Here is a 14,440-nt window from a genome sequence, read left to right on the forward strand (position 1 = left end):
ACATGGAGTCTGGTGGAGATATGCTGCTCTATACACACTAAAAGTAGTGATTATTTACATGGAGTCTGGTGGAGATCTACTGGCTTAATACATACTGAAAGTAGTGATTATTTACACGGAGTCTGGTGGAGATCTACTGGCTTTATACATACTGAAAGTAGTGATTATTTACATGGAGTCTGGTGGAGATCTACTGGCTTTATACACACTGAAAGTAGTGATTATTTACATGGAGTCTGGTGGAGATCTACTGGCTTTATACATACTGAAAGTAGTAATTATTTACACGGAGTCTGGTGATTTTGTTGATGTCATTTTTGGGCTGTTTTATGTTAAACAAAAAGGATCTTACTCCTAAACAAAAAGGTTTAAAGTGTATTTATAGGGATCCTTTCCATAATGTTGTCAGACACTTAGAATAACGATTTGAGCCGGTCAGCGGATGCTAACTTACAGACGCATTTGCAATTTTACATTGCAAACAGACTCATGAGACTTGAAACAGAAGACAAATTAACTGTGCTTTTTGTGAACAGCAACTCCTGGAAAGGGAATGGTAACATTCACCAGTGCTCAGAGAGAAAACCAAAACAGGTTTTTTCCCCCGTCTCATGCCTGAGAATAACTGTAAAAGGCAACGAGGAGCAGCCTGCTGTACTCCTCTCAAAGCCAAACATTTGTCTCATTGGGCAGCTCGGCTACAAACAAAGAGGAGTTCTCTCCTTTTGCGGTTTCACAGACTGAAAGAAGACACGGAGCGGAACTAGAGGACGGCAGCGTCACGCAGACATTAGTGAATCCTCTCGGCTGGTTTATCTTTGGCTGGAATGTTATTCTGGCCCCGACATACAACGTAACACTGTGATCTCCCTTCATCAGCTGTACTGTACACAAATGCCACACACTAAACTGGGACTGGCACAGCGTTTGGCCCAGGGGGGCTGATGGTCTAAAAATGCACATCAATTCCATTGTTAAAAGAGTAACTCTACACCCTGTTTGACTGGAATGTGCTCTTTGACACAATTACAAATATGGGTCTTTCATTTAGGAAATTCTCATAAAATAAAAAGCCTTGATTTTGTGTCTGTAGGGTTGTCCTCAAATGAATTGTCATTGTAAAGATTCTATTCCTGCACAACAAAATTATAAACAAAGTAATGTCCTTTAGAATTTAGTGGGGCTTCTGAATTTATGACTTTTGTTGTTTTGCTGCTTTGGTTTTCTGCCTGATTGCAACTATCCGAGAAGCCGTCATTGGAAATGGTTGGAATTTTTTTTGGCCGGCACTTTCAAAAAGATCCCTGGCAGGTGATTGGATGAACCACCTGTCTGTCAATCTCTTCCTAAAGCCAGTCGAGAGAAGAGTGAAAACATATTTTCCATGGAGAAAAGCCTACAGTGGCGTTCCTTGCTCTTCTTTCAATGAAGAAATAGTCTTCCGTTTGGATAGAAGTGATGCTGGTGCAGCACCTACGCTAACCTCTTTAGGAACCGCCATTGTTACGCCCCTCTTTGTCGTCACGCACCCCTAAACGGCAACTCTACAGTCGCTGCATGTCGGTAGCTCTTCACAGGGCGCTGGTGGTCCGAGTCACGGAGGCTCGGACACAAACGCATCATATGTTACAGGACGGATTTATGTGTGATCTTGTGACATCGGGTTAGAGTTATTGCAGGTGGCGACAAAAATGGAAATGTCGTTGCATGAATCTGAACATGTTATTAGCAAATATAAATCAGCCTGTGGGTAAAGAAAACCCTTGATGATAGGCTTTCTGGCCTATAGGTACGGTCGCTTTCCACAACCAGTTAATTCCAAGAATTCACCGTGCTTTCAGTTGCCGCCCTCCGTGTTATATTAGGCCAAGTTTACTATGCAACTTCATTTTAAACAATATACAGTATGTGGTAGGTGGGTGCTTGCTCCATCTCTCTCAGTTAAACGTCCCTGGCTTTAAAATGTTGAAGCGCTCGGTGTTATGCTTCGACTCTGTACGTTCCACCTACAGACAAGAATCAGTCTACCTAGCTGGTGACAGTTCTCATTGGATGCACTTTCTACCAAACGTTTGATCCAAATTCCAATAGTGATAGTAATGCAAATACATATTCCCCATATTGAACTATTCCTTAAATTGTCATTTAGCTAACGTGACAACTAGGCTAGCCATGTGGAATACCATCTTGGAATCTTTTGGTATATCATGCTAACCAACGGTGCAGTATTTTAGGTCAAATAAAGGGGTAAGTCTGTGCATAAGCCGGTTCTTTCCCTCCACCACGTGCTGCCACTAGGAACAGTCCTAACAGATGCACCTTTCCTCAGATATTCACACATTCATCTGTGCGACTGTCCGTTACTCAGCACTTAATTACAACCTTAAAGTGCACCACGGGCAACGAGCGAGGAGAGAAAATGCTGCTGGTGTAATCATAGAGCGGGGTTAATGTTTCCAGTTCTGGTGCCATGGGCGGACTGGTGGATTGTTTCCAGCGCTGTAGATATAAGTGTATGGGAATTACTGGGGTGGCAGCTGCAGGCCCAGAAGAGGAGGAGATAAGCCACTGCTGATTGGATCAGAGAATATGAGAAGGCCCGGGCAGGCTGATGTGCTCACAGCTAGCATACACACAGCCTTAACTATAGTATTTTTGGGTGGATGAGGTGACAGGAGACACTTGTAGTTTGCGTTATGTCTTGGGAATGACTGCATCAGTTACACGTAAAGGTCAAGCCCTCTGTGCTACTTATCATCAGGGAATCAGTGCTTTCAGTCAAGGAGGAAATGAGGCACTCCACCAATTTTACATAAAAGTAGGGCTGTGTAATTAATCCAAATTAACGGTGATTACGATGTCAGCTCCTAACAATCACAAAAAACAGAGTAATCGAGAAAAAAGATAATTTTGCACATTACGTTTTGCAAGTTAACTCTTATTTTGTCTTGTGTTCTGGATTAAAAAAGCACAATGTTCAAACAGGAAAGTCTGAAGGGACAGTTCAAGGTGTTTTCACTGGTAATGCGTTAAACTATTGCACAATTTTCTTTTAAAGTTCAATCATTTAAAAACACCTTTCCAAAAGACAATGAGTAATCGTTAAATGATCGTGGTTTCCTCATTGACCAAAATAATCACCATTAGGATTTTTTTCCCATAATCCAGCAGCTCTAATAGAAAAGTGAGTTTACTGGCAGGCTGTAAAAACAATACCATTACACTTTTATTGTTTTAGTGTTTAGTGTCTTATAATTTCTATGGCTTTAGTGTTTTTTACTTTTTTATAACAATAATGTATACTTCATTAATCCCCCAAGGGGAAATTACAATGTACACACCGCTGTTATTACACAAAGGCCAACCGGGCTATGGTCATGGAAATGTCTCTTTAAAAACTGTGAAACGCAGTAGCATGTAAAAGGCAATCTTACCTGTGCTAAACATAGAACACAGTAATCCTGATGTAGCAGCTGTATAGATCAAGCAGCTCACCTGTAACCCCAAACACTCAAACCGCGGCCTATTAATAGACCCGCCAGCAGCTGTTGCAGTAGGACTAACGTTGTGATGTGACTATTGTTCCCCAGTAGGTACCGTCAGTCTGACCGGGCTTTACAGGGTTTACAGGGTTAGGGAGATCCCTTCAGACCTAACCCTGGCTTTCTTCAGTCTCGAGAAAATGGCTCCACTTCAAACCAACTATGTTGCAATATTAACCAATGCATTGCTTCTTTTTTAAGTATCCTTACTTTTAACCTGGAGCCTATTTTCCCAGGCGTTGGAGACTAAGTGAATGTGAAATGTGAACAGACCAACCCCGCTGCTGTACTGCACATGTGTGGATTTTGTACAGTGCATATGTGGGGACAAACAGAGATATCCCAAATAATAGATAATTTTTTTTTGTTACAAGTGTGTGTGCGCGCTGACCTGGAGCCTCTTCATGGTCTGGGAGTCCTGGTCAGCCTTGACCTTGCAGGCCACCAGCAGCTGAGCGGTGGAGGCCGCCACCTGCTTGGCTGACGAGATCAGCTTCTCCTCGCTGGCGTGGCCCTGCACCGCCGAGTTGGCTGCCTCGCACAGGTTGTTGGTCGCTGCGGCAACCATTCGCGCCTGAGGAGTCAAAGGCAGCAACGATGAGATGATTAACTTGAAAAAACTAAACAAATAACTCAATTCGAGATGTTCCAATACCATTTTTTCCTTTTTAAAAACACATTCTGATAACTGAATTTGTGTAACGGCTGATATTGAGTACTGATCCAATACCAGCGTGTTAAAAAATACAAGTATTTTATTAAATTGATAAAAACGGTATACTACTTGTACCCTGTATGAACGTGCTATGTTTCCTACCGTTGTTGTATCGCCTGGGTCGAGTTACAGTTACAGCGAATAAATGCCAAAGAACTTTTTTTATTGTCTACTTTGGAAAAAGTACATACATTAGCTACTTTAGAGTTGGCTTTTTTCCAGTGCTCAATTACAAGCTATCAGATCAATGCAGAGACTAACATACTCGCAGATAGCGATACCAGCATTTTAGGCAATATCGGTGACACTTCAGATAACGTTACTATATCGGCATCGGAACAACTCTACTAACAATAACTAAAATTCCCTAATAAACCTTGAGGGGAAAGACTTACAGCTGAAATCAGCCCCTGAGACCACTGGCCATCATCCACCGCATTGGCTTGGATCGCTCCCACCTGAAAAGACAGGAAAACCGGTATTTAAGTCTTTGTAGCTAAAGCACAGATGGGAGTGTAGAAAACAGGCCTCTGGTTTTCGGGTGATAAGAATAAAATAGATGGACAAATTCAGCTTAGGAGAAAAAAAAGCCTCCCAAAATGTCATGCAGGTAAAAGGGGTTTTCCATTTGCTTTAACCCTAAAGTAGAAAACATCAAGTTAGGAAGGAAAGAATCATCAGACAAGGACAAATAATGAAGGCGTATCCACGCAGTGGGAACATGTTAAAGGCTTATTTCACAGATAAGAGGAACGTTTTATTTGGATCCAATGGTGATTTTAAGTTTTACCAGGTGTAAAATAAAGCCACACTGAGTGAGCGCCGCTCATTGTGCTCTGCGGCTGCAACACAACAAGCGCCTGGAAGAACGGCGGCTGCTACGGAAACCAAAACCTTTTCTATTCTATTGAAAATTGTATTTTTTCTTAAACAATTCTAAGTTGGAACCGGTTCTCAATGCCCAATCCCATTTCTCCCGGCCGATAGGGGTTAAATGTTGCCTGCAGTATACAGAATTGACACTAGAAGTAGATCTCATAGAGTGTTAATGGCGTAGTGTGATCCAGACGTACCTTCCCCTGCGCCACCAGCTCCCTCTGGGCGGCGGAGGCAGCTTTGACCAGAGCACTGGTGGCCGCTGCGATGGACTTGGCGGCCTCCAGAATCTGTTCCTCAAAGTTCAAGCTCTCATCGGCCTCCTGTTTACGAGAGAGGAAACCAACGGTCAGTAAACACACCGTGTTACAAGGCGGTGAGGGTCTGTGGGAGATTGGACAAGGGTGCACTGGAAAAGCTCCACAAACACTTTAAAATGGAGGATTATTTAAAATAATAAACTAACAGGGCACCCAATCCTCTTTTACTGTTTTTATATGTGTATATGGGTCTGTGTATGCATATGTATGTTATTTTTATTAATGTAGTTATTATTACTGTGTATGTAAACGTGTGTATGTGGCATATGTATGTGGTTGTGCATGTATATTCACACACACACACACACACACACACACACACACACATACACACCCACCCACCCACACACAGTCATTGGATCGGCTGCCTTAGGTTAAATTGACTGTTCCGTTGTTCTTTTGCTGTTGCCACTTGGTTTTGCTGCTTTAGTTGAGCACCTCTTGTCTTTGCTGCTTTTACTGTGGGTTCAGCTGCTGCTCCTACTTCTGCTGTGTACTTTGCTGTGTTTTTTGGCCAGGATTTTAAAGGTCTTACTAAATGGGACTGAAACGGTTTAGGGTGATCAGACTAGCTTAGTGTGGAGTTGGAGAGGGGTGCTTCACAACCGTCTAGGTCCTTTGTTGAGTGGTTAGCTAAAGTGGGGCCTCCACACCTGTAGCCAACACCAATCCCCTCCTTATTAAAGCTGCACTTTCATATGGCTCTTTGTAGTTGGCTTTGGTAGCTAATTGTACTTCTTACTTGTTGTCAGGAGTTAGCACTTGGAAGTCGCTTTGGAAACAATCGTCAGCTAAATGACATGAAATGCATTATACCACAAACTTATATTAGCGATTTGGAAGTATACTCAGAGGTTATTATTATTTGAACATATATCTGTATAACACACACACACACTGTTCTGTTTGTGACCCTGTGCTGAGGTTAACAGGCTCAGTGCGGCTGACCTTGGGTTTGGTCCTGGGTCTCAGCTGCTCCAGTTTCTTGGCAGCTGCTTCAATAGCTGCCGCCGCTCCTAGCAGCTCGTTCTCGGCGATGACGGTGGGATCCTCAGGGTCCACCCACTCTGTTCCTACAACACAAACACACACACACACACACAAACACTGAAACGCTGTACCTGAAAACCCCTGACAGTTCAGGATTTCTATCAGCTGCATACTGATAAGAGTTAATAGATATAGATAATATGGCTGTCTGTATCAGAATTTATTTTAGGGTTGCTCTACTTTTACAGACGTGTAAGGCCTGGGTCCTCTTTGTATTCCAGTTTCTCTGTGTATGTACATTATGAACTTTGCACGCCAGTTATAGTGTCAATAGGTTAATGTTCCAATAACCACTCAGCAAAGTGTGTCGCTCACTGCTCTTTCTTTATCAGAGCACAGTCTTGAATGTTTTGTAGTTAATGCATTATATCCAGGGTTTGCATATTCACTTATGGATATGCAATGCATCCACAGGTGACTTGCCAAAAGGGCCAAATACATAAGGTGCTCTCAGCATGCTAGAGTCCAAACTCATCCATCTCTGCAGGGTAAATCCAGACAGCTAGCTAGACTATCTGTCCAATCAGAGTTTCTTCTATTTCTGAAAATACACACACAAAAAAAGTTCCTTCCCAAGACTATTTTGCTGAGGCACCATTGCTAGATTCCATTATGATTGTGCTTGGTTTAGAGAAAAGCCAATAAACCAAAACAGGTTTTTCTCCAATCCTGGAATGATGTGTGGACTAGGCAGACCCTCCTCCGCAGCGCTTTGGGTCATGGACCTACAATCACGCAGGCAGCGGGATTCAGTTGCAGCTAATAGCTCTTAGACGGGAACATTAATCCGTGATGCAAAGCTCTGAGGATGATAGATGATGCATTCATGGAATCACATTGGCTTCAATGTAATTTGTACGGGAGTCTTAAGATGGGGGATCCCAGAACAGAGCTGTGTGAAACTGTAGAACTCTACCAGGAGTATGCACAGTAATCCCACTTCAAATTACTGTCAGGGCTTATTTGCATGAAGTGCTCTAAATAAGAGCTGATGCTGGGCTATTTAAGATGTCTTAAATGCATTCCTGTCTGCCCTTTCTGATACTTCCACTGGGGGCATCAAGTCAGAATTTAAGATCATTTTAAGTGGCTTAAAAAGGATCGGTCATTTCTTATTTGAGATTGTACATCATGAATATTTCTTAATGTAATTGTCTTATTAGCATGATTAAAGTTAACTACTGTGGACAAATATTTCCATCAAGAAGCAGTAGGGCTGAATCGGACGTTCATTAATATAAAAACGTTATGCACTGCAGCATTAAGACACATGGGACACCCAGAGGATTGTAGTTTTGTTCTGCTGTCATTTTGTGGAGGAAGAGGTCAAAGGTTAAAATACCTTTCATGGCCTCTGCGGCCTGGATGAGCTCAGTGACAGAGCCTGCCACCCGCTTGGAGTAGCTGGCCAACTGTTGCTTCAGGTCATGAGAGGGCTTCTGGATGATCTGTGGGTGAAAGGCAAAAAGCCACAACCTTTAATTCCACCCTTTTTTTTACATTAACATTCTGCATTATTGATGCACAACCTTTTTTAACAGTAATCAATCAAATCCCAGCCTGTGAAGGATATATTTTGATGAGAAAATAAAGGCGCTTTATATTTACAGTTCACTTACAGATTCCATTCCCTTCAATATAAATGCGTAAGGGTCACAGAGGCATAGGCATAGAGTAGAGGTCTTCAATGTTTTTTAAGCCAAGGACCCCTTGATTGATAGACGGACCACCTACATATTTGTATAAAATAAAGTTGCATTTTTAATTTATTATTATATATTATTAAAAAGACGGCTCTACTCGCCTTTTTTAGTTTTCCAATTAGAAAAAAAGTCCCTGGTACCCGCTAAAAGGTAATTATTTCAGTACTAGTACAGAGGTTCCAAGCTGCTGAGGCGATACCTAAAGGGGACGTGAAAACCTGCAGACTCTGAGAGAACCGTCACTAATCAATGCGTCATCAATGTTAGCAACTAGCTAACTTTTCAACAGCCACAAACCGAGAATTAAAAGTAACACATCTTCGTTCTGTGTGTGTCGCGTCAGGTCACGGCCGTTTCCTATGGATACGACGACCAGCCACGCTTGACTCACACATGAGGGGGTACTAATCCAGAGGGAAAAAGGGGGATGGGGCCAGCAGGTACCATTAATGGCAAAACACCTTGCGTATCCTGCGTTCCTTTGAAGCATAGGTTGTGCACGTCATAAGAAATGAACACTACGCGTACACAAGAGGCAATTTTACACATGAACATGGGGGGCAGTATATCATGCTGAACTAACTGGCTCAGTGTGTGTTGTGGTGTGGAGTTAATGCGGGCTAATCCGAAGTCATCCACATCCCTCATTGCCAGAGAAACATACTCGGCATTGTCGTGACATACTTTTTTTTCTTGAGTGTTGCCATGTTTGTTTTCGTAGGTTCATGTTTCAGCCTGGGACGATATGGCCCAGATCCGCCCCCTAGTGGATATGCGTTTAATCCTCCAGGTACACGCAAAGTACGCAGGAAAGTATGCAAACAATGCAGTTTGCGTCGCCGACGTTTGTCTACGTGTGTAAATTGTTAAAAATCGAGCAATTAAATATATTTAGTGTTTGTGTCTTTGCAGCATTAATACCAAACAGAGGCAAAGGCAGAGTCGTGGGCCTGGATCAAAGATCCCCGTTCTTCCCTCCAGTCCAGTTCCACACACTCGAAGAATCTATGGTGGTTGGTGGTGGTGGAGCATCTTACTACCTTCCCCTTTTATTTGTGACCCGTGTGTGTTTAGGTATTTGCCGTTTGACACTAGGGAAGAACTACATGAAGTGTGAATTCATGGCGGCCATCAACAGGGGCCATGTTGAAATCACGTGCACGCACAAAATCTTTATAGCCTTTATTGATCCCCTATGGAGAAATTACAATTTACACTCTGTTATTACACGCCACACACAGTCCCAAAATAAAAGGCATAGTCCATTTCCCATGCGTGACTTATTTAAAGAAACATTGGAATGAGATCGTGAGCCTTTCGCACAGACTTCAGACCACGTAGTTTTCTAGAGGGATCTTAGGGTGATATGGTAAAAGTAAAGAGAAAAAAATACTTAGGGCAGACAGCATAGAAAAATAAAACTTAGGCTGTAAGACAATCTAAAACATGTAAAATGTGCATTAATTCCATTTGTGTGATAAACTGTATCTCTTTATTTTTTCTTTGTTTCTGATGTTTCTGATTGATGCTTTATGTATTTACCCCCAGGGGATCTATAAAGCATTCAGATTGACTCAGACTTATTGTGAGGCACTTGCAAAACCTGTTTTGATTTGAGTTCTAACAACTAAATCACAAATGATTGTGATATAGCTGCAATGGTTATGGTTTTACATTGGTATGGTTTATAGGTATATATGATCAATTTATCACAACAGCTACAGCTATATAACAAGCTGGAAAGATGCCAGTTCACCTCCTGGGCACTGCCAAGGTGCTCTTAACCAAGGCACCCACCCTCTCAACAGCGCCGGGCGCCTGTTCAGAAGTCACAGCCCCCCCACTCTGACATCTCTCCAGCAGTGCATGTATAGGACCTGAGCATGTATTCAGGCCTGTGTGTAATAACAGACTTTAAATTGTAAAAAAAAGGGATCAATAAATAGTATAAAATCATTAAAATAAATTATTATTGTAGCAAAACGTCGCTGATGAGAGTGCACTGCATACAGAGTTTATTGGTATTACTGTGATTTCAACATGTAGTACTTTTACCCTTTTTTGTTTTGTTTGTATGTAGAGACGATAATACAATTGTATTAGCGCTTTCCATTGTGAGAACACACAACATCAACTGCCCATAAGGGAACATCACTTGATTGATGAGGCTTAGGGGCCTATCTTGCACTCTGCGAACCGCGGCGCAAAGACCGACACAAGTGTCTTTGCTAGTTAAAGACGTTGTTGAAAAAGCAAATGCACCTATGCTCATCTGTGCGCCCATAGGCGTGCTGGTCTTACAGGGAGGAGTGTTTGGGTGCATTCTGGGCGGATTGCTATCTTGAGGAAGCGGGACGTGATTGCACCATTGACCAACAAAAACCTAGAAAGTCAATAACGCAGCAATTTTAACAGCAAACTTGTGAAATGCGGCTATGCTTGTTTCACACACACACACACACACACACACACACACACACACACACACACACACACACACACACACACACGATACAAAATAAATATTACGGTGCGAATCTGCCACCATAATAGCAGTGTGCCAAGGAGCAAACGTGCCTGGCTTTTAAAGGGAATGGGAGATGACACTCTGATTGGTTTATTGCATGTTACGTCCAAAACACACCTATGATTAATTTGGAGCTAGCAACAGTGGATTTGTACACGGCCTAAACACACCTGTGCCAGGCACTTCACACCGTTAAAATAGGGCCCTTCATGTTCTGTTTGTAGATTGTTCTAGTGCTGGGCAGTACCCTTTTTATCTTGATATTTTGATTAAATTCCAGGCGGTTTTACGGTATATTGTGGTATTTTCTTTCATTTGCTTAAATGGGAGTTTAAGTAGGTTTATATTGGCTTTTTCTACTGTGAGTGCATGTAATATCATAATACTTCCATGTCCTTATGTTAAAAACTTTGATTACTAAAGGGTTTGCTCTGCTCCACAACATTATACAATCACGTTGTATGAAGGAGTTCCAGAATGTACAGAATAAAGTTACTACCGTGAGTGAGGGGGTTACACAGTTAACAGTGGCCCCCTTCTTGATTCCCTCCCAGATTATACTACGTAGATCTCCGCTAACCAGGTTGTAGCCTCTCACACTTCTATTAATAGGATGCACACACTAATGTTGGGGAATGGTTGGGTCATTGTAAATTATAGAGAGTGGTCTAGACCAACTCTATCTGTAAAGTGTCCCGAGATAAAGCCGGTTTGGATTTGATGCTATAAACCAAATAGAATTAATGTTAGGCCCATCCCATAATTGAAAAGAAATAGTAGACTAGTTGGATTTGCTGGTGCTTCGATGAGTTTGAGTTTGTGTCCTCAGACTGTCCTAGGTGGACATGCAGAATTCAGGTTGGAACAGTGTGTGACAGGTGCAAGGCATTAACAGGGCTCAGCCCTATACCCGGCTCAAGTTTATTCAGATGTGTTGTCATGAGAAGATAGAGGCGAGGACGTAACTGCACAGGAACGCATGCAGCTGGCCAAACTAATGCCCCCCCCCGCCCACACACACACACAGTTACCTGAGTTGCACCAACGAAACAATATTAGATTGTGGTAAACGGGCATGTTTTGTGTTACATAAACTCAAACAACTCCATGCATCAATTCTAAAAAAGGTTAATTCGTCTGTGATCTTCACGACCGGACAGGGGCAGTGCTATGTTGCCCACAGAGGGCAGGGACCAGAGGACACCTGGTGTGGAAAGGCAGGCTGGTCATTGTTCCGTTTCTGACCATCAGAGGGCAGCACCACAGATCACATCCCAGCCACACTGCCTGGAAGAATTCCCATTGTTCTATTACACTTAATCAAAGTGAAAATATACTTTAATGTCAGAATTAGGGCTGCACCATATGAGGGAAATATGTGAAAACGTTGTTGACATCGCAATAGCAATTTTACTTGCAATAAATTAAGAGATATTCATATGTACTCAGTTCTGCTACTTTCAGTGTTTTGCTGAAATACAACAAACCGCTGATGAATTTAAAAGAAATGAAAGGAAGTAATTTCCAACTTTCTTGTACTGAGAAAACTTAACAAGTAATTGAATATAAAACGGACCACTAAATAAAGAAGGAGTCACATTTCAAAGTGTAGTTTTCTGCTGATGTTTTCTTTCAACCTACACAAAAAATCTCTGTCTTTCACTATGTGTCGCAGCTTTTGTGATTAGTTTATTGCGGCAATTGAAATAGCGATGACGGTAGGAAAAAAACATATATTTTGCAGCCCTAGCCTGAATGAAAGCTTGCTGGGATATCTTCAGGGATTTACTTCTCAGAGGCAAATGGCATATTAACCATAAGCGGTTTAGTTATTCCAGTTCTGTTCAGAACAGATGTACAAGTCCATCCCTCCCCTAGGTGTCAGACGTCCTTTATTTTTGAGTAACTCAAGTTTTTGGCTGACTTCTCACAATAATGGAGAATTAGACCATATGCAGTTTTGGCAAATGTCCGTTTCCTTGTCAGCCGTCTATGGTTTGCAAATGCCCCAGCTGTCAATCATGATGTTTCACAGCGTTTTTTTTTTTTTTTTTGCATCAAATAACTAATCAAAGCCAAACCGATCTGAAGATGAAACACTTGAACAAACATCAGCATGATCAGAACTACTTAAAATAAACCTGGTTTCTCCCATTTTGACTCAGAGTCACTACTCACTCTGATGATAATATCACAAAACGATACGATTGACATAGGCTGCGGAGAAAGTTCTGCGTGACGCCTCCGCATAACCATAAATCAGACTGACTCCCTTGGAATATGTTTAACTACAGCTAAGTCAGACTCTTGTCTCATCCAAACACCCCCCTCCTGTCCATAAGCAGAGCTGGTCCAACATCTGCCAACGTGCTGCTGATGCTACTCTGCAGCATTGTTATGGAATAACGTCTCCAGTGAAGCAGTCAACCAATGCAGAGCCACACTCGTGCAGGTCATGCAAGTGGTGTACTCACCGGCTTGCACCGCCATCAGTGAGCCACAAGTTTAAGGGAACATTGACAGAGCGATGGGAAAAAGGAAAGAAAAGAGGTGATCAACCACCAGACAGCTGATAGTTTCAGACAGGGAACAGGTGCAGATGTTTGGAAGCATGCTGCGAGCTCAAACGTCTCTGGAACCACATCATTTATTCATTATTACTATTCCTTCATTATTACTATGAAGGAAATGACAGCCACAGGATTTCAAAATTTAATTTTTAGAGTGGCCCCAGGTTCCATTCAGCCCGAGATGATTTGTTCTGGAAGATGGGTCAATCTGAACTAAAGATCATCTGTTACTGATGTTAATAATAACAGATGATCTACTACTGATGTTAATAATAACAGATGATCTATTACTGATGTTAATAACAACAGACCGGAGATGATCTGTTACTGATGTTAATAACAACAGACTGGAGATGATCTGTTACTGATGTTAATAACAACAGACTGGAGATGATCTGTTACTGATGTTAATAATAACAGATGATCTATTACTGATGTTAATAATAACAGATGATCTGTTACTGATGTTAATAATAAAAGACCGGAGATGATCTGTTATTGATGTTAATAATAACAGACCGGAGATGATCTGTTACTGATGTTAATAATAACAGACTGAAGATGATCTGTTACTGATGTTAATAATAACAGATGATCTGTTGCTGATGTTAATAATAACAGACCGGAGATGAGCTGTTACTGATGTTAATAATAACAGACCGGAGATGATCTGTTACTGATGTTAATAATAACAGACTGGAGATGATCTGTTACTGATGTTTATAATAACAGATGATTTGTTACTGATGTTAATAATAACAGACTGGAGATGATCTGTTATTGATGTTAATAATAACAGACTGGAGATGATCTGTTACTGATGTTAATAATAACAGACTGAAGATGATCTGTTACTGATGTTTATAATAACAGACTGAAGATGATCTGTTATTGATGTTAATAATAACAGACCAGAGATGATCTGTTACTGATGTTAATAATAACAGACTGAAGATGATCTGTTACTGATGTTAATAATAACAGACTGGAGATGATCTGTTACTGATGTTAATAATAACAGATGATCTGTTACTGATGTTAATAATAACAGATTATCTATTACTGATGTTAATAATAACAGATGATCTATTACTGATGTTAATAATAACAGATGATCTGTTACTGATGTTAATAATA

General features: G+C 41.4%; 1 protein-coding gene across 1 annotated transcript in view; it reads right to left on the bottom strand.

Annotated features, from left to right (window-relative positions):
- tln1 (talin 1) overlaps positions 1-14,440 on the bottom strand; it is a 103,074-nt gene that overhangs the window by 1,287 nt on the left and 87,347 nt on the right. Inside the window, exons 51-56 of the mRNA XM_034896973.1 lie at positions 7,846-7,951; positions 6,402-6,526; positions 5,331-5,456; positions 4,653-4,715; positions 3,914-4,116; positions 3,435-3,439 (exon numbers count right to left, since the gene is read on the bottom strand). Of these exons, the coding sequence (XP_034752864.1) occupies positions 3,435-3,439; positions 3,914-4,116; positions 4,653-4,715; positions 5,331-5,456; positions 6,402-6,526; positions 7,846-7,951 (628 nt within the window). The remainder of the gene's footprint in view (positions 1-3,434; positions 3,440-3,913; positions 4,117-4,652; positions 4,716-5,330; positions 5,457-6,401; positions 6,527-7,845; positions 7,952-14,440) is intronic.

The sequence above is a fragment of the Etheostoma cragini genome, chromosome 16 (assembly GCF_013103735.1).
Source record: "Etheostoma cragini isolate CJK2018 chromosome 16, CSU_Ecrag_1.0, whole genome shotgun sequence".
NCBI classification, from domain to species: domain Eukaryota; kingdom Metazoa; phylum Chordata; class Actinopteri; order Perciformes; family Percidae; genus Etheostoma; species Etheostoma cragini.